Source organism: Grampus griseus (assembly GCF_964374135.1).
Source record: "Grampus griseus genome assembly, chromosome: 1".
NCBI lineage: Eukaryota > Metazoa > Chordata > Mammalia > Artiodactyla > Delphinidae > Grampus > Grampus griseus.
In genome coordinates, this window is record NC_139017.1 from 141,985,792 (window position 1) to 142,005,530 (window position 19,739).

General features: G+C 41.0%; 1 protein-coding gene across 8 annotated transcripts in view; it reads right to left on the minus strand.

Moving 5' to 3' along the window:
* ELAVL4 (ELAV like RNA binding protein 4) overlaps positions 1–19,739 on the minus strand; it is a gene marked incomplete at both ends in the record, with an annotated part of 85,490 nt that overhangs the window by 45,312 nt on the left and 20,439 nt on the right. For 7 of the 8 annotated variants that reach the window (XM_082666056.1, XM_082666055.1, XM_082666054.1 and 4 more), the window contains one exon: positions 3,535–3,775. In XM_082666056.1, coding sequence (XP_082522182.1) covers positions 3,535–3,775 — 241 coding nt within the window. Of the gene's footprint in view, positions 1–3,534; positions 3,776–19,739 lie in introns of those variants that run through there. The other variant, XM_082666057.1, reaches the window with a different exon arrangement.

The following is a 19,739-nucleotide window of genomic DNA, read 5'->3' on the forward strand; positions in this document are numbered from 1 at the left end:
TGTTTGTTTGTTTGTTTTTGCGGTGTGCTGGCCTCTCACTGTTGTGGCCTCTCCTGTTGCGGAGCACAGGCTATGGACGCGCAGGCTCAGCAGGCTCAGCAGCCATGGCTCACGGGCCCAGCCGCTCCGCGGTATGTGGGATCTTCCCGGATTGGGGCACGAACCTGTGTCCCCTGCATCGGCAGGCGGACTCTCAACCACTGCGCCACCAGGGAAGCCCAGGAGTATTGTTTTAAGCCATGGCACATTAGATGCAGAGTGCGGCCAGCAACTGCTGCTCAGAGGAACCCAGTGTTTCATTGGGTTATGGGCTGAGGGTTAGCAGGGATCTTCAGGTACCACAGGCAGGGGCACCCTGCACGTGCTTCCACATAAGATCACGCTTTTGGAAATTGGGGGTGAATCCCGGTTCTACCACCTGCTAATAGCTGTGCTGTCTGGGGACGTTACTTAACCTCACTAAGCTTCCGTGTTTTCATCTAAGAAAATGGAGGCTGTTTTTAATGTTAAGTGAAATAAGGTATGTTCAGTGCCTAGCAAGTACCTGGCATAGAGTAAGTACTTGATAAATAATAACAAGTATGCCCTCAGTACCACAACACTTAAGTCCATGCCCAAATTCAGACGGAGAATTCGTTGACAACCTATAGCCAGGAGCGAAGCCAGCTTACTGGCAACACCATTAACAGTTTCTCTTTCCCTCCCTCCCTCCCTTCCTTCCTTCCTTCCTTCCTTCCTTCCTTCCTTCCTTCCTTCCTTCCTCCCTCCCTCCCACCCTCCCTCCCTCCCTCCCTCCCTTCCTTCCTTCTTTCTTTCCTTCCTTCTTTCTCTATCTCCCCCCACCTCGCCCCCTCTCTTACTCTCTCTCTCAATTTTAGAAGCCAGAACCTTCTAAGGGAATCTATTACATTCTCTTAGGGAGTGGTTTAGGCTGGAAAATCTTAATCTTGAATTCTTATCTCTTTGCCACTTCCCACCCCCCAAATCCTCCCACTGGATATTTAGAACTCCTTGTAAACTTCACAGGATCAAGATGCATTGAGATCTGTAGGAGGTGTTGGAGGAAAAGGGGGACTGGGGATGTTAAAAATCAGGGCAACAAAAATACCTATGATGTCATTTACCCTGACTTCTGAACCACTAGCAGCAGCCTTTTAACTTGGCTGGTGTGAAACCTCACCTCTCCCAGCCTGCGTTATCACTTAACCCCAAATGTAGGCCTCAGAGCGCTTTCCATCAGAGCGATCCCCACTCCTTCCCCACCTCCCTACAGCCCTATCTCTCCCTCCTTCTCTGACTTTTAGCGTAGCCAATTAAACCTGAACAACGGGTGGATAGAGGAAATATGCTGCATCTATGGAATGGTACAGCAGGGACCAGTTTCACTGTTAATTTAAAATGCTAGAATTAATTAGGTAGTGTAAATGAAGAATTTAATAAGCACTCTTTACAACCACAAGTTCTACTTTTATTAAACACTGCTGCCAAATGAGGGCAAATATCTCTGGTCTCTCTATATTTCCCTGCCTCATTCCCATAAGTTCTCTGCAAATAAAATTCTTTTCCCCCCTGAATTAAAAAAAAAAAGCATAATTATAAATTTATGCCTGCATTGTATTTCTGCTTTCAACCCGTTAAGCTTCTTCTTTAAGCTCAGATGCTACTGTATGTCTCTGCTTGTGCTGGAGAGGGTGCTAAACAAACCAAAGTTGACAATTTTGGTTTTGTATACCAAATTAAAGGCTGTCTTCGAAGCTGTCACTCTTATTCAAATACACTCAGTGAACTACCAAATTAGCATTCTTTCAGTAAAGGAATCTGCTTGTTTAAACATGTGTCTTTAGAAAACAAGGAACAACACCACGAATCAGTACTTCTCAAAAATCTTACTATAGTTCTAAAGGAACTCTTTTGAAAAGGTAATTAATAATATTCACTAATATAGCTGGCAGAGTCCCTATTTAGAAGGTAAGGCTACACCAAAAATACATTTTCTATACAGGAGTGGGAGGAAGAATCATATGGTTAACTGGTTTTAATTTGGTTGGAATTATCATCCTATTATATAAAGATTCTTCAGGAATCTAAACATTGGATTTCTGAGAGCATAGGCAGTTCTGTCAAAGGATAGATGATCCAGGGCTCTGGGATAAGAACACCAAAGCCCTGGCCCATGTGGAGACCTTGATAAAATTCCTCTGTTCTAGCTATTCTCCTTGAAACATACTAACTGTACCTATAATAATAACACGCTCCCCCATTACTGAGAGACTGCTATGCAATAGGTATTGTGCTAGGCAGTATATATCCAGTCTCTCATTTAATCCTCACAATAAGCCCTTTGAGATAAGTATTCTTTTCCAATTTTACAGAAGAGGAAATCAGAGGGTTACGTGACTTATATTTTCGACAGTTATTTTAGTTTTATGATTTTGCAAAATACTTAATATAAATGGACAAATTAACAAGTGAATTAGAAGAAATGGAGAATATATATAGCTACATGCACATAAATACACTGGATTCTCTGATTTAAAAATCAAGATAATGTATCTCTGTATTTTAGAGTTTCCTTTTTCTTATATAGGCCAGCTGCTCTTCAATTAAACTGTCCAGAGAGAGGGAAACAAAAGTCAACACCCCAAAATGACAAATACTCAAAGCTGAGTGTGAATGATTTTAGGACGGGAGCATCAGAGAGCAGTAGCTTCACTGCCTTCACTATGTAGTCCAGTATTTTTCTAAGAAAACATTCCCACTTCCAGAAGGATTACAAGGAAACTACCCTCATCCCCAGCCCCAAAGGATAATAGCGTCAGTATCTGGCAAACATTAAGTCCTCAATAAATGGCTGTCAGTTAGAAAAAAATCAGAACCTAAAACTTTCAAGTATTGAAGTATAGGGTATTGTTTCAATTTCAAGTAAAAAGTCTCTGACTTCTCAGAGAGTATCTTCACAACAAACAAATAAATAAGATAAAATACCTTCATCAAGCATCTCCCTCCTACTACAGGGTAGTTTTATTCCAGAATCATCTGCTATCCTTGGGGCCTATTTCTCCCAGGGACAATGGGCAGTTGTGACCACAATGACCCCCTTTAAAAGACAGTTTCAGATACATGGAAATACATTGGACACACGCAAACCAAATGTTTGAGAGGAAAGGGATAAATAGATAAAAACTAGTATAGGGAGGGCAGAGGGCAGAACTGTGAACTAAAGAACAAAGGGTAGGGGTGGCTGATTAAGAATAAAAGAGGACACAGCCAAAGGATCATTTCACATAAACTAAAGCTGAGGAGGCTGCAAAATCTTTATCTGCTTCCCAGTCCTACCAGTTTGCAATACGGTTTCATGTAGTATACATACGCATGAGTTTATGACTGTGTACCCACGCTGACCTTGACTGCAGGATACACGCTGCAGACACTCAAAAGGCATCACCACACATATGCGTTTCTGCTAAGATCTGCACATCTAATGGAACAACGCAGCTGTGAATCCCAAGCCTAGAATATCGAAGAAGAGCATACCTGTAATTTTGTCTCTCACGAGTTTGCAGGATTCTATTTCACCAATGCTCCCAAAGAGACTCCTGAATTCCTCTTGGGTCATATTCTGGGGTAAATAGTTGACTATGAGGTTGGTTTTGCTGTCATCTGTGGCTGCCCCTGTCTGCATGGGAGAAGGACAGTTTCTATTGTTGCTGGAGGGTCCATTGCTTGTATTGGATGTCGGGCCATTTGACACCTGAGGCTCCATGGTGCTAATTATCTAAATAAAAATAAAAATAGTAAACCTTTTGATATCTCAAAGACACAGAGTCTCTTTCAAGATTTTATTTTATTTTTTGTAAAGAAAGAGAACAAGGTAAAGCAGGATGGAGCAAAAGAGATGGGGTTGTGAACACAGCCAATTTAGAAACATGTTTTTAACCAAAATGTTAAACTCCCCTTGCTATTTTTAGGCCAGCCCCCCCCCCCCGTAGATTTTGAGCACAGACTAGAATGCAGTGGGAACTCTCCCATTATTTTGTTAATGAAAAGCTAATTCCTGTTTTCATTACACAATCACTCTCAGAAATGTATACTTAAGCCACACCGAATTATAATTAAAATGTAAAGTAATAATCATGATTAAAATTATAGTTCCATTAAAGCTGAGAAAGCTAAATATAGAGGGCTATGCTCACAAGTTTAAATACAGTACCTGTTTATTAACTGTCTCATAAAGTAAAATGACATTAAATTAAGTGGGGTTGTTCCATATGGGAAGGGTTTAGATTTTCACTGATACTTAATACTGATCAAACTTCAGATTTCATAAAGGCATGCTGGGGAGCTACAAAGTTATCTAATAATTCTTCTCCCCAGTGCCTCTGTTACTATTTCTCCTGGACCTCAACTAAAATTAAAAACATGAAGGAAAAGTTCTCTCTAGGTCTCCACTTTAAGTCTAGCACAGCCCCAGGCTGTCCTCTCACACATTACTTAAAAAGGACTTTCACAGTATCTAAACAGTTAATAAAACAAATATTTCCACGAATGTGTGAACTGTTTGAGGCAGCAGGCATGGAAATAAAAGAGATAAGTCTCTACCCACAAGGGGCTTATAGTCCACAGAGGACACAGAAGGCAAATGGCTGCAGTAGGACAATGGGCCTGTAACAGAGGAGCAATTAAACCTGCTTAAAGGATAGGGGCATTCAGGAAAGTCCCAAGAAGATACTGATAGAATAAGGTTTCACATGAAAAATGGGTTTAAGCTCATGGAGCCAGGTCCTAAAGATGCCTTGTACAGAGAATGACAAACATGGAGAATCACAAAACTACAGAGCCAGAAGGCACTTCAGGGAATAAAATTCAGTTCAAAACTCTCATGTTTGAGATGAATTCCAGAGACATCCAGCGACTTCTCTGTCATCACAGGAAAGTGGGGCAGAGTCTGGGCCTGCACCCAGTTTTCCTGGCCCCAAATGCAGCTCATCAGCCCCACTTTTCCATTCTATCCTAGCACCATCCCTTATTCATCCTTCATGGTGTGGTTTCTGTCTTACATGAAATTGACCATCACCTCCTTGGAAATGGAATCATGCTCTGCCATTCCCTAGTTGTGTGACCTTGGGTAAGGGATTTAAATTCTGGGCGACTTAGTTTTCCTCATTTGAAAGAGGAGAACAACGCCACCTGCCTTGCAAGGTGGTAAGAAGGATCTGGTGACAGGATGTATGTAAAGTGCCTGAATAGTTGTGGGAACATAACCACAATCATTGATATTTATTGAAGTCATTCTGCCAATCACCTGATGTGACTTCTCTCACTGACTCCCCACAAGAAAGCAGTGAGCCATATTCTAATATCCTCTACATTTTATAGACAAGGAAACCAAAGCTTAGCAGATACCTGATTACAAGTAGCTTCCATTACTACCATTTGGCTGCTCAGAGAATTTTGGGGAGATAAGCATGTTTATCTAATATACATGTAGCAAAATGTACAAATCTTAAGGGTACAACTCAAAAAATGTTTACAAAGTAAACACCACTCACACCTAAGTAACCACCTTTCAGATCACAATACAGAACATGACCAGCATTCCAGAAGCCTTTCTTGTGTCCTCACTCCTATTATTCATACCACCCCCAAAGGTAACCACTACTCTTGACTTCTAATCCATAGATTTGTTTTATCTGTTTTTGAATTTTACATACATGGAATCACACAATACATACTCTTTTATGTCTTTTCACACATTATGTCTGGGTGTCATCCATGTTGTGAGGTGTAGTGGTAGGCTGTTCTTCTCCACTTGCTGTAGAGAATTCCATTGTATGAAAATATCACGTTTTATTTATCTCTGCTACTTTGATGAACATTTGGGTTGTTTCTAGGTTTTAACTATTGTAGATAATGCTGCTATGGGCATTATATACATGTCTTTTGGTGTACACACACACACACACACACACACACACATTTCTGTTGGGAATATTCCTGGAAGTCTATTTTTTGGGTCATAGGGTATATTCTGCTTTAGTACATACTGTCAATAGTTTTCCTAAGTAGATGTACCAGTTGACACTCCCACCAGCAGTGTATGAAAGTTCTAGTTGCTGTTCGTCCTCACCAACCTTCAGAGACTGTTTTTTGCTTTTGTTTTGTTCTGTTTTTTGCTTATTTACTCATCTGAAACATAGTGGTAGTAAAAAGGGAATGAGTTTTTAGCCAAGGGAAGAGCTGACTTAAAATTCTAGTTCTATTACTTATTAGCTCTGTGATCTCAGGCAGGTTATTTCAATACTCTTAAGCCTCAGTTTCCTCTGTAAACTGGAATAAAGCCTACTGTGCAAGGTTATTTATATGTATAAGTTGCCTAGAACATAAAGTGGCTAGAAGCATCATAAGTATTATTCCTCATCATGCCCTACATAGGTGAGCCTTGCTGTAGTCATTTCTTCTTCTGATAATCACAAATGGGATATGAAACCAAAAGAAAAAAAAAAGAAGTCTCAAGAGCAGTCGTGGAAATAAGGCAGATTGAGGAAGGTGGGAAGCTTCTAAGATTCTTTGCCATCATGTAGATAACTTAAGTGGCTCCACTTAAATCATCACAACTTTCTTGGCTTCAGGTCAACTATGGGATTGCGTTAGGCTGGTCCAAACCGCAAGGAGAAAGCAAAGGGTTCCTGAGAGGAATCGTAAATCAAGCTCTCCTCAGCACTGACAGAAAATGCACCCAGTAAATCCTATTCAGCTGCTCTGCCCTTGAGGCAAGGGCCCAGGAAAGACTGAGGGCGACGTGCCCAGGGGAGGGGTCACGCTAATGGAGATGCTGTTACGGAGCATCACTGAAACTGCTGGCTGTGAGGCAGGTTTCTGCTCTGCCAAGCCGTCGGCCTCCTGGGCCTGTGCAGTGCCTCCGTTTGCTGTGTCGTCTCACTGCTTCACTGAGTCAGGTGTCCAGGCAACAAACACAAGAAGCACTGCCAACTCAATAAGGAACTTAAAAAACAGAATTTATAAGCTTCCCTGGTGGCGCAGTGGTTGAGTCCGCCTGCCGATGCAGGGGACACGGGTTCGTGCCCCGGTCCGGGAGGATCCCACATGCCGCGGAGTGGCTGGGTCCGTGAGCCATGGCCGCTGAGCCTGCGCGTCCGGAGCCTGTGCTCCGCAACGGGAGGGGCCCCAACAGTGAGAGCCCCGCGTACCGCAAAAAAAAAACCAAAACAGGATTTATCCAATTCAGGAGGCTCGGGTGGCAGAACCACAGAGCTGCCCAACTACTACATTTTGATTTAGTGGCAAAAAAGCCAGTCCCACAATCTACATAACACCTTCGCTGCTCCACTTTCCTAGGTTACCCTTCTCACGGCTCGGCTCTTGCACAAACACCTAGAAAATATTCTGCAGCGAGGCAGCTTTGTGGGTGTTAATGATGGCGTAAGAAGAATATAAGTCATACCTAAGCAGGCTGTTACCTGACAGCCGTGTTCGGTGTTTGTTCACTGGATGCTTGACTCACAGACACATGTGGCGAAAGCCAGCACTTGTCTCTGTGAACATCTCATGGGTCTCCCTGCTCCAGAAAGGCCTAAGAAGTATCAAGTCTGCAGCAAAGAAATTTCAGTTCCCCAATCAGCTTTCTGGATCTCCTTACATCCTATGTGGATTTCCTAATTTATGTTGACTCCTGGAGCTGAGCCCCATCTGGACATCCGACAACCCGAACTGGGCCCAAACCTCTGACAAGGAATCACGAGATACAATGTTCGGTACTGAGGTATCTTAACCAAACAAACCTATAAATTAGGTCAAGTCATTTCTCGTCTCGTGGAGATGGAGCTCTCTTTGCTCTGCACACACACTACACAGTTATCCTTTTGTGGACTCAGAAGGAACTGAGGAAAATATACATATGCACACACACAGAGTTTTCTCAATAAAAACGTACAGCTTCAAAGCTGAGAAACATTTGCAAATGTGTTAATATACATCATGTAATAAGACCCCTTGCTGGTCTTAATGACGCATCCCAGGATGCAAGACAGGCTTAAAAAAAGAATCAGAAATGTAAAATGTCAGAATCAAATCTGATACACAAGTGAACCAAGAGCATTTTAAAACATTACTTGGAAAATAAGAAAGTTGCCAAGATGTAAATATATTGAATGCAAGAATATGAAACTGTGGCACTTGAAGGTTACGTGATAGATCTGAAAGAGAGGACACTTATAATCTCTACTTGGGAAACAGACCAGAGGTAAACGTGTCTATTAGTGGGAAGCATATCCTTCAATAAATTCAGAGGCCGGCTCGGCAAAATCAGAAAGCTTGCTTCCCTACTCTAAGGCCTTTGATATTCTAACAGCACAACTGTCATTGCAAATAAATATATCAGTTACTCAAGTGTGCATATGGACTTTAATGAAGGATTCTGTGCGGGTCTCACAGCCAACTTCGTAGCTGATCAGGTTCCAAACCCCTGACTTGCCTTCCTTCCCTCCTCTGAATGGCAATTAAGAGCAGAATTACAGTCAGCATCCAGGATAGAGCACTGAGGAGGTTCAGTTGACTTCAAACTCTAATGGTTGTACAAAGCACTGCATTAAATCTTTTATGTTCCCGTGATATATTTTAAGAAACATTATACAGGCAGAAAATTTCAGGGGTAAACTATTAGAGCAGTGCACAATAATGTAGGCACTCAAATCCTGTCATTGTAAATGTTGATGGTTTGAATGACTAATTACTCACACTCAAGGCATTAACCTCACCCCTCCCACTCCCCCCCCTTTTTTTCCTGCAAAATATACAACAAAAGCGAGAGGGAAGGCCTCAGGCATGCAGCTGCTGGATCATCACTCTGGGTCGTTTATCTCTGCGGAGGCAGTGGGGGTAAGAAGCAGAGGCTGGGCGCCAGGCTTCTTTCTTTCTCAGGATATTCTTGAAAATAAGAGCCAACCCTCTCTGCCCTTCATGGCATCTCTGTCACTACAATTCTGGGTCCTTCTCAATGGTCCTAAATTAACTGTTCAATCACATCTTTTGTTATCGTCCGCCCAAGGTATCTGTTACACTACTTCCTGGACATGCCCGGTTATATGCATTAAAAAAGGGTTCATTTCCACAATGGCTAGATCTGGGAATGTTAGATGAACGGAGATGGAGCCCTGGAGTGCCAGGCACTGTGCTAGGTCCTGGGGATACACAGACAACAAAGACAAGGAGCTGGCCCTCACTGAGTTCACAGTGTGGATGCAGGACAGATATCAGAGAACATTAGGGACCACCAAGCCCAACCCTGTAACTTTAATGAGGAAACTGAGGACCAGAAAGGGGAAGTGACTTGCACAGGTCACAGTGCTAGTTAGAGACAGAGCTAGGACTTAAGCCTAGGCCTACAGGCTACTTCACTTGAGTGTTCTTGTGACAATGCAGACATGGCCCCTTAGATGAGAGTTTACTTCTACTTTTTTTTCGGGGAGGGTGTGAAGGTGGCCATATCACAGAAATGCACTTGAATATAGGTGTGGAGACATGTCTACCTCCTTACTTTTCTGAGTAGAGTACTTTAAACAGTTCACAAAGAATGGCGACCTGAGCTCTGAGCTCCATCGTACAGAGACCACATCTGTTTTGTTTATAATAGTATCTCCTGCATGTAGGACAGGGCCTGAGAATTGGTAGGTTCTGCATAAAGAACTACTGAATGAATGAAAGTCCTTGAAAGTCCAATAGTTTGCTAGATCCCTCTTAACAACCCTGTGAAGTACAAGCCAATAATTTTATTAATGTCATCTCCATCTTACATATAACAAGAGGACAGAATACTTATTGAGTTGCTATTATATGCCAGGCATACACTTAGATATTATTTCAAATGCAGATTCTAAGAGGCATTCATTCAAGCAGGAGGGCTGAAGCTTTGGCTGACGTGGACCCTGTAGAGAAGCCGGTGAATGCCTTTGCTCTCTCTCCTCAGAAAAATATATATGTACATAACATTTTAGGTACACTAAAGCCAATCCTTTGTCTCAGACTGAAATCTCCCAATTGATTCTAAGAGTAGCAATATAATCAAAGGGCAAAAACTTGCCTTCCTTCCCCAATCACTCTTTTCATGTAATTTCTTGCCCTAAGAATTCATTCATTCATTAAGACAAATATTTATTGCTGAAGGGTCCACATGTCAGAGGAGAGAGCAAGCACATCCTGTGGCCAGAAAGTCCTTTAAGTATATTAAGCGAGACCCATTCTAAAATTCTAGAAAGTACGTAAGGCCTCCTTTAATATTTCTTCCATCGGCTCATGAATCTCTTACAGCTCCCTCTGTCCCCCACTCTTCACAAGGCTTTCATGTGCTCAGGCTTGGAGGGGGGGTCAGGTAAGCATTATAGGGCTGGTCCTGTTCCTCACAGCTGAGGACATCACTATTCCAGACCCCACGTTGGCACAGCAGGGGTCCTACCATAGCCCTCACACCAATCCTGTCAGCCACACCACCATGGTTTTGCTCCAGAATTTTCCACAGAAATGGCACTCTGACAATAAATTGTATGGTCTTGCATTTACGTACCTTAACCTAGTTGACACTTTCAGTATTTACTTCACAAGGCAAATAGAAGGTTACAACTTTATATTAGAGGAACCTGTGTCGATGTAGAACTCACTACTGACATTCATCATCTGAGAGCCCAGTGCAGGGCCCTTGTACTCCCATCACACCACTCTCAGCTGTCCTCAACTTCTGATTTTCTTGGGGGGTGGGGCGGTGACCTCGATACTCCATCATCAGTCAAAAGGATCAAGAGAAAAGAACCTAAGAAGGTCACAGGAATGTGATGTTTCTTTAACAAATACTCGCCCTTCTACTTTCAGCACCCTCTAAATGTCAAACTAGAAAGATGCTAAAGGAATGTACTAATTGCAAACTTGCTTCAGGTGTGTACATCTGCGATCCACATATGTATTTTATTAAATATTTTAATGAGTATTTAAAGGTGTTTCCTTTTACCATGCTGGAAGGACTTTTGAAAATTTATGTATAAAGGCTAAGCCTTATGTAATAGAACAAGTGCTCCCAAGAGCATGAAGAATAATGTTTACCAAGGGCAGTCACTGAATCGAACCATTAAAGAAATAGATTTAAATTATTCATGAGAACAAAAATAAAAGTCCTAATTCTCTTTGTAGGCATTTCCCACTTGACCCTTATAAAATTCTGACATGCACTATGTTAGACTCTGGTAGAGCAGCCCAGACTACTGCATCTCACCCACTTTTCAAAAGCCTGAAAAACAAATCCCCAAAGTTAGAAAATTACACAGCAGGCTCTGTGTTCCTGAAGACAGATATTATTTTTAGGAATAATTCCTCACTTCTCTTCTTGCTCCTTGAAAGATGCTAAAAATGTCCTTACACGCCCCCCCCCCCCAATTTGATATTTCTTTAAAGTTTTGTCCATCAGCTCATAAACTCCATGCTGTCTCCTCCTTTTCAAGAGGTTTTAATTTGCTCAAGTCCCTTCAGATTAATTTTTTTTTTAACGTAACATTTTCCTGGTTATGATTCAACTGGGAAGGAGATACGTTATTAATGGGGCCCACGAGGAGGGGCTGAGATCTATGATGTGATCACTCTAGGAAAAGGGAACTTGGGAATATACACCCACCCCCAACCAAATTATATGTGATGACTCACAAAAACCCCTGGACCAGGGGAATCTGGCTGAACGCTGCACTCAGGTCCCCCAAAACCATTTGTACCAAGTTTCCGTAGATTCTGCTAGATGGGAACTAGAAAACTCTAGAAAAAAAAAATTTAATTCCAACTGAGGAAAACATGCTGACAGTTTAATAATGCCTTTGGGCAGATGCACAAATAACCTGAAAGACCTATTTACTCTAGGAAGTTATGTGGTAATAAATTCTCAGCATATCTTTAAAACAAGTGTTTTCAATTCAAGACAAGTTTATTGAATGCTATTATAGACCAAGGCATTGTTTGAGGAATTGGGGAAAGAAAAATAATTTGATCCCTGCCCTTAGAGGGTTCAAGGTGAGAGGATGGGAAAGGAGGGGAGGTAAACAAATAATTAAAATCAATCATATACACCCCTTTCTTTTAAGCAATTCCCTTCAGACTTTGTCTAACAATGCCCCACCCCCTCACCAAAAGCACGTAAATGAAATTACACATAGCCTAGTCATACGCCATTCTGACACTGAACTGACAATCCTGCTTCTGGTCTAAATGCTTACGTCCTAAACAAGTGACTATTTGTAACAATGAGGTAAACTTGAGGCATTACTCCTTTGAAACAGCAGCTTCTTCACTGGAGATGAACACCAGGCATGGCAAAAGTATTCTCAGTGCTGACAGTCAGGGCTTTTTAAAAGAATCAGCCGCCGCTGGAGAGAATAAGAGGCATTAATACTTAAAATAGCAGGGCCAGCATTTAATGAAAAGCATAATCAAAATTTAATGTCTTTTAGGCATTATTCTCAAATTCACAGAAATCCAAGTTTTTAATCTTCTTCCCCAGACACATCACATACATTTCTCCTCCTAAATAAATACTGGCCTCCTTTATATCTTACAGTGTTTCTTTAGGGCTTCAGTTTGGGCCTAAAATGATTTCCTGGTGTGCCCATCTGGGGCAGTCCTGGTACAACCCCTGAGTATTTGGTTTTTAACAGACTTTTACAAAAAACTCTCCAGAGCTGAGGGATGGCTTGATCATCCAGTTCATTATAAAGACAGGGAAACCTTCAAACGACACCCACCCCCACGCCCCTATTCAGTCTTCTTTTCCAAAATGGCCAATAAGTAAATACAATCCCAAACTTTCAATAGGATTTCTTCATTAAAGGCATATTTGAAAAAGACAAATGTTTTCATTTTAATATAAATGCAATTTCGTGGGCAAGCGCTCAGGCTTCCTGCAAAAATATCAGCTCTAATAAAAAAATCAACTGGAAAACAATTCCTTTCCCATCCTTTCCCTAAGCCCCCAAACTCTGAATGTTTAATGTAGACAAAATAACCAAAATGCCTAATATTAAGCTATGGGCTCCTGTTGGGATGGAATATATGTTATCTTCATCTTCCATACAAAGAACATTAATGAGTCACTTGTAAAACTGTCCACAGACTAAATCTGACTTATCTTCTGATTAAATGCATAAACAGTAGCCAGTGGCACAATTCATGTAAACATAAGTACTGTATATTTATAAAATGCCTGGCTAGTGGCTCAGAGTATGAGCAAACTCACCACGATTCAGCTGTAAAAAGCCACATGTTCTTCTGTATCTATATCATGATTTAAAGCATTGGGTCACTTCTCTGAATTTAAGTTTTGTGCACACTCAGATTGAATTCTTCAGATATCTACTTAAAATATTTTTGCTTTTGAAAATTAACCTTGTTTTCTTAACACAGCTGGGGTAGAGACGAGGAGGAGAGCAGAGGGGAGTAGAGGGAGTTAGTATCTAGAAAAATCTGCACAGAGCAACCTTCTCTTTGTTAAGAGGAATTGTATAATGCCAACAGCCCTTCTAATTCGAAGGAGAGAGATTATCTGGGGACATTCTGAAGCCAAAGTTACTGAGAGAAACAAAAAGGTTCTCAGCACCTCAGTGCATGTAAAAGTGGCCGATGTATAAATTAGACCCATGGACGATTCACACAGCCTCATATTATATCTGTATGTTCACTAGTGAAAAGATCTTGAACAACAATCTGATAGGGCAGTTTTAAATTTGAAAATTCCTGTATCACACTTGAAATTTTATTTATAACTTCCTCCTTCACTGACTTCGTTTTCTGTTTTTGTATAAGAAAGAAACATTAGAAAAAGGGACACTCTCTGGGAAAGCAAGTGGGTGCAAGTAAAATTGGACTCTAGGAAACCAGGGTTGGTGAGAATGCAGACCTGGGCTGGGAGAAGTGTAGATGTGAATTATTTGTGGACAAAATGTTTACAGAGAACATAGATAGAAATTCAAAGTTTGCAAGTGTCAAGCTTTGAAGGGCAGTGAAATAGTCTCTCTCTCATCATTATTGGTGGAAATAAATTGGCACAACCTTTCTGAACCTCATGTTCATATTCTTGGACTGATGATCCATTCTGAAGCTCAGAAAAGAATCCAGAATTCTGTAGACCAAAAGTATGCACAACAAGGTATATTAAGAAAAGTATACCCAGAAGTGTGAAAAAATAGAAACAACCTGAGGGCCCAAAAGAGGAGGTGACTAAGTAAGTTATCACCTATTTTATGACACGGTATTCCACAACTGTTAAAATTATGTTTATAATGGTTTTTATAACATGAGAAAATGTTTGTAATCAATGTAGAAAAAAGGTGAAATAAAAAATTGACTATGTCGGGCTTCCCTGGTGGCACAGTGGTTGAGGGTCCGCCTGCCGATGCGGGGGGCGCGGGTTCGTGCCCCAGTCCGGGAGGATCCCGCGTGCCGTGGGGCGGCTGGGCCCGTGGGCCGTGGCCGCTGGGCCTGCGCGTCTGGAGCCTGTGCTCCGCGGCAGGAGAGGCCACAACAGTGAGAGGCCCGCATACCGCAAAAAAAAAAAAAAAAAAAGAAAGAAATTGACTATGTCAATTATATAAACATGCACAGAATAGGAGGGAAAAATTAAAATGTTAATAATAAATAGTAGGATTATAGGTGATTGTTATACTTGTCTCCATCTCTATCTTCCTAGTTTTCTGGTTTTTTGTTTTACAATGAAAATATAGCACTTTTATAATCTGAAAGGAAGCTATTTTTAAAAAATAAAGAAAATGTCAAATCCTTCAAACCAGTTCGGAGCCACAGTATTAAAAATGATTCCATCTCTCTAGAGACTGTCATACAGAGTGAAGTAAGTCAGAAAGAGAAAAACAAATATCGTATATTAACGCATAGATGTGGAACCTAGAAAAATGGCACAGATGAACCAGTTTGCAGGGCAGAAATAGAGACACAGATGTAGAGAACAAACGTATGGACACCAAGGGGGGGAAAGTGGCGGGGTGGGGTAGTGGTGGTGTGATGAATTGGGCGATTGGGATTGACATGTATACACTGATGTGTATAAAATGGATGACTAATAAGAACCTGCTGTATAAAAAAATAAAATTCAAAAATTCAAAAAACAAAACAAAACAAAAATAAAAACAAACAAACAAAAAATGATTCCATCTCCTTCCCAGAGCTGTCCTGCAGGATCTCTCCTTGGCCACACTCTGCTTGTTTCTACATAGGAGCCCAAATGAATAAAAATCGCATTTCTTGAAACAGTCTCTGATTTGGTCTCCCCTTCACCTACATCACTGCACATTAGTGAGGTTACAATCTAAGACTGCCTTATCGCCTGGCAGCAACCTTCATGAAGACAGCAAGGAGAGTGGATGATTTATAAGAAAACTGTTCCCTGGATCAGGGAGTGAAAAGTACTGATCTGTTCTAAAAGCTCCTGCTGACAAACTCTGATATTATGAACATTCTGCTCTTGGACAAAAGCTCCCACTTTTCTTAATTACATGGTTTGAGCAGGAGCCTGCTTTCAGGATCTGCCCAATCACACAACAGCCATTTATTTTCCCAACTGCAGCTGCCAAAATTTCCCTGATCTCTGTTCTGTGCTCCATCTTCAAGGACATCTTGTGAATGTATGACACTGTCAAGCAGCATTCCACGCCATGCTTTTTGAGTTTCTCTCTCTCTCTTTCCTGCATACGGAGATCCTCCTAATACATATTTATAAAAATCTCATGAACGAGAAGCAAAGCGGAGGCAAAAAAAAAAAAAAAAATCACAAATACCAAGTATCAGAATATTTCTATCTGCTTTGAGGCAGATAACTTTATTATGGCAACGAACCACTAATATTCTCTCTTATCTGTGTGATGCGCTTACTTTTATTTTATGGACGCTGCATCCTGTAATTCTTTGGGTCCCCTCTTTGTAATATTGCTAGGAAAATGAGTGCCAAATCTGTAGCCTTCTATGTGTAAAGAAAGAGCACAGGACCTCACTGCAAACTTGATTCTTTTTTTAAGCACAAACCTCACCCCTGAGTTTATCTTATTTTTAAAATTCTCTTAGTTTTCCTTCATCTCAATCTCCTCATTGTTCTATTTTTTAAAATCTCCTACTGTATGCATTATGATTTGCTTCATAACAACAGAAAATTTTGGATTAGAACAGAGGATAAGTAAGTTAATATTTCTGTCTTCACAAACAATCTTTTGTCTTTATCAAAACACGCTTTTGAAATCTCACTAATTCGTACTAATTGGGCAAGAGTCAAACTGGCATTTTAAAAATTGAGAAATAATAAGCCTTTTAAAAACACACGGTAAAGTTCAAAATTATTACCTTTATAATAAAATTCAAACTGCATAATATATAATTCTCAGATAAGACCCTTTTAGGACTAATTTAATATGTCTTTAATAATTTAGATATGACACATCCAAATTATGATACACTAAGGTTACTGAAAAGAGTTGAGTAGGGTAACCATCTCCTTTGAAATCACAGACACAAAGTAAATTTGCTTGCAAACTCTTCCAACTCTTGATATATTCTTTTCATCCCAGAAATTTACCTTTTAAAAGAGTGAAAGACTAACAGATATTCAGAATCAGCTGTTGTCAAATCAGTGCAACCTAAACTTCTTTAGTTACAGGCATATTTTAAAGCAAGTTATAAGTCACAGTTTACTAATGATAATATAGTGCTTCATTTGAATAGCCCCTCCCACAACTGAAGTTATCTTTTAAAAGAAGAAAAGCAGTATAAAGAAACAAAAGCCAAGCTAACTTCCTTAACATTAATGAGTTCCTTCCATGAGCCAAAAGCCATTATGTTAAATGCCAGGGATATAAAGGAAATAAAAGAGGTTCCTGACTGCAAGGAAGTAAATAAATAAGTAAATAAGTAATTATTATATAATGTCATAAATATGGTAATGGAGAAGCACATACAAAGTGCCTAGCAAAGTCCCTGCCTGGAATATGGCAAAGGCTCAATAAATGGAGATCCTGTTTGGTTTACACAGGAAAATGTCTAGGCAAGCAATTACCACGAAGTCCGTCCAATACTGCCAACAGTTAGCACACAATAAATGGTAATAGGTATCTCCACATACATTACTTCACTTAATTCTCCCACAACTTTGCAAAGTAGGTAATTGTCACTCCTCTCATTTACAGCTGAGGAAACTGAGGCTTGAAGAAGTGAAGTCACTTTACACATGATGGAGAAATGAGGCTTCAGGCAGTGTCCACTGTCACTCAGCCAGAACCGCAACTTGAACTCAAGTCTGAAACCAAATTCTGTGCCCTTCCCTAAACCTCCACGTCTGAGTAAAGAATTCCTATCAGCATAAAATGCAACCCAGTAGTCTCAGAGAAAGTAAATGATCTAATCCGATTAAAACATTCTAGGCTATGTGTCTGCTATTAGTCAGTAAATACTGCCAAATAAATTGTTGTTACTGGAAAGATCTTAATTCAAAATTCTACGTGGTATAATGGAAAGAGCATGAGGTTTGGAGTCTATCTGATCTGGGTTTGAAAACCAGCTCCAGCCTTGACCTTGGCTCAGCCACTTAAGACTCTCTGAGGTGCAATTCAAATTTACTCATCTGAAAAATGCGAACAATTTTCCGTCTGCCTTGCAGGGTTACTGTGAAGATTGAAAATAACAAATTTAAGGCATTGGGCTCAGAGCTCAGCACACAGTAAGCACTTAATACATGTTCATTCTCCTGGTCCAAAACATAACATACTGAAAATATGTGCCCATTAAAATGTGTTGCAGGTGGCAGAGTTGACTAATCTGAGAGCTGGTACGATTTATCCCTGGAATTTAATTTCTGAAATAGAAAAGAACACTTAAAAACGTTACTACTCGTCACTATGTCGATGGCTATTTCCATTTTCAAAATGCTTCACAAACATTAACTAATAAGTTCTCACAGTAATACCAGTCAGGAAAATATAGAGCAAAGGAGGAGAGAGTAAGTGAACTTGAAAAAAAAAAGAATAATGAAAGCACCATTTTTAACACTTACAGACAATTTCTGGTACACTTTCCTCTTTTAAAAAACTCTCTACTGTGAATGGGTTAAAGTTAGATACTTCAAATGCAATAAGCAGTCATTAGGGTTTCTGATTTCTCAAAATGAAAACCCTCTTGTTTTCACGGGATATTTCAGGAAATCGACACACTGCTCTGTATACTGAATATGGAGGGCGTCCCTGGCTTTCCACATGGACCTGCTCAGGGTGAGAGAGTGGGGGTATTCTTGGTCCACTTGGATGGCTCCTCCCTCCTGTGGACCCCAAGGGGCAGCTACATGGACCAAATGCCCTTCAGGAGGATTTTCCAGGCCACCGTCGGAAAGGCATGGTGGCAAGTGCAGAGATAACACAGCAAGTGTCATCTCCCTGCAGAAACGAGACGAACCCTTACAAAGCCACTGGAAAGAATTCATTAAATCACATGCTAGACGCAGGGGAGTTGGTAAGCACATTCACACCCAACACCCCTTTTAATCTTCATGAAGATCCTCAGAGATGGATGGGATATGTCCTCCTTCCACCCACCACTTGCATTTTATAGGTGAGCAAACTAAGAGTTAAGGAGAAGACGGAGGGTAGAATGACTAGCCCCTGCTCACAGTGTTCAGAGCTGGGATTGGAACTGGGGTCTTCCTGTTACTGACTCCCATCTTCCTCTCTTACCCACCATAACCTCCACAAGCCCTTAGAAAGCTCACTCTGCGGCCAGCAATGACAAACCAGAGCACACAGTGTTCTCTCTCACGCCACACTCTGCAAAACACTCTTGCTGGCCCGGAAGGCCCTCCTCTCTCATCAACAGGCCTAACACAACCTTCCTTAGCACCCCATCACGGCTCCCTCCTCTCTCCCTTGTACACATTTCTAACATGGACATTTAGCACATAGCATCGGGACCCTCCATCTTCCTGTCTCTATCACTGGACTGTGAGCTCCTTGAGGACAGGGACTGTGTTTGATTCATTTGTAACCCCAGGGACCAGCTCCAGGTTTTGTTGGTAGGATAAACAAGTGAATGGATGGCTCTCTGCTCTCCATAGTGAAATCTGCTTTCCTTGCTCTGTTCCCCACAATTCAGCTCTTATCATAAACCTCTCTTATCTCTCTTTCTCTCCTCTTCAAAATCAATTTAAAAGTAGGAGCACTTTCATCTTCTAAAGCTATATGTACTTATCATTATTGTTTCCCTCACCTTCTTTCAAACTGTCTCAAAAGACTGTATTTTTAAGGCCAGGGATCTTCCATTTTCTGTGTAAGGCCATCTTTACAGCCTCTGTTTCTTCGCCTCCAGATTCCTTTGACCTCTGATTTCCTCTGTTTCAGGCCTAAACTCATATTTCATTTTCACTTTGGGTTTGAATCTGGCTAAAGTCTGGCGATTAAGAGCCCAGAGAACATTTCCACCTGTGAGAGTTTCCACATGTCACACAAGCCAAAGCCAAAGCCAAGGGGGCTTCTTAACATTTTGCTGCAACAACTGTCAGAGGCTGGCATGCCGGCCACGTTATTTTTTTTAAACAAATGAGAGACTACATTATCATGTAATTACTTCTACATCCATTCAAATCAAATCAATTCAAATACTTACCTATTGCATAGCATAATGGTTAAGAACACAGGCACCAGAGCCTGAATGCCCAAGGT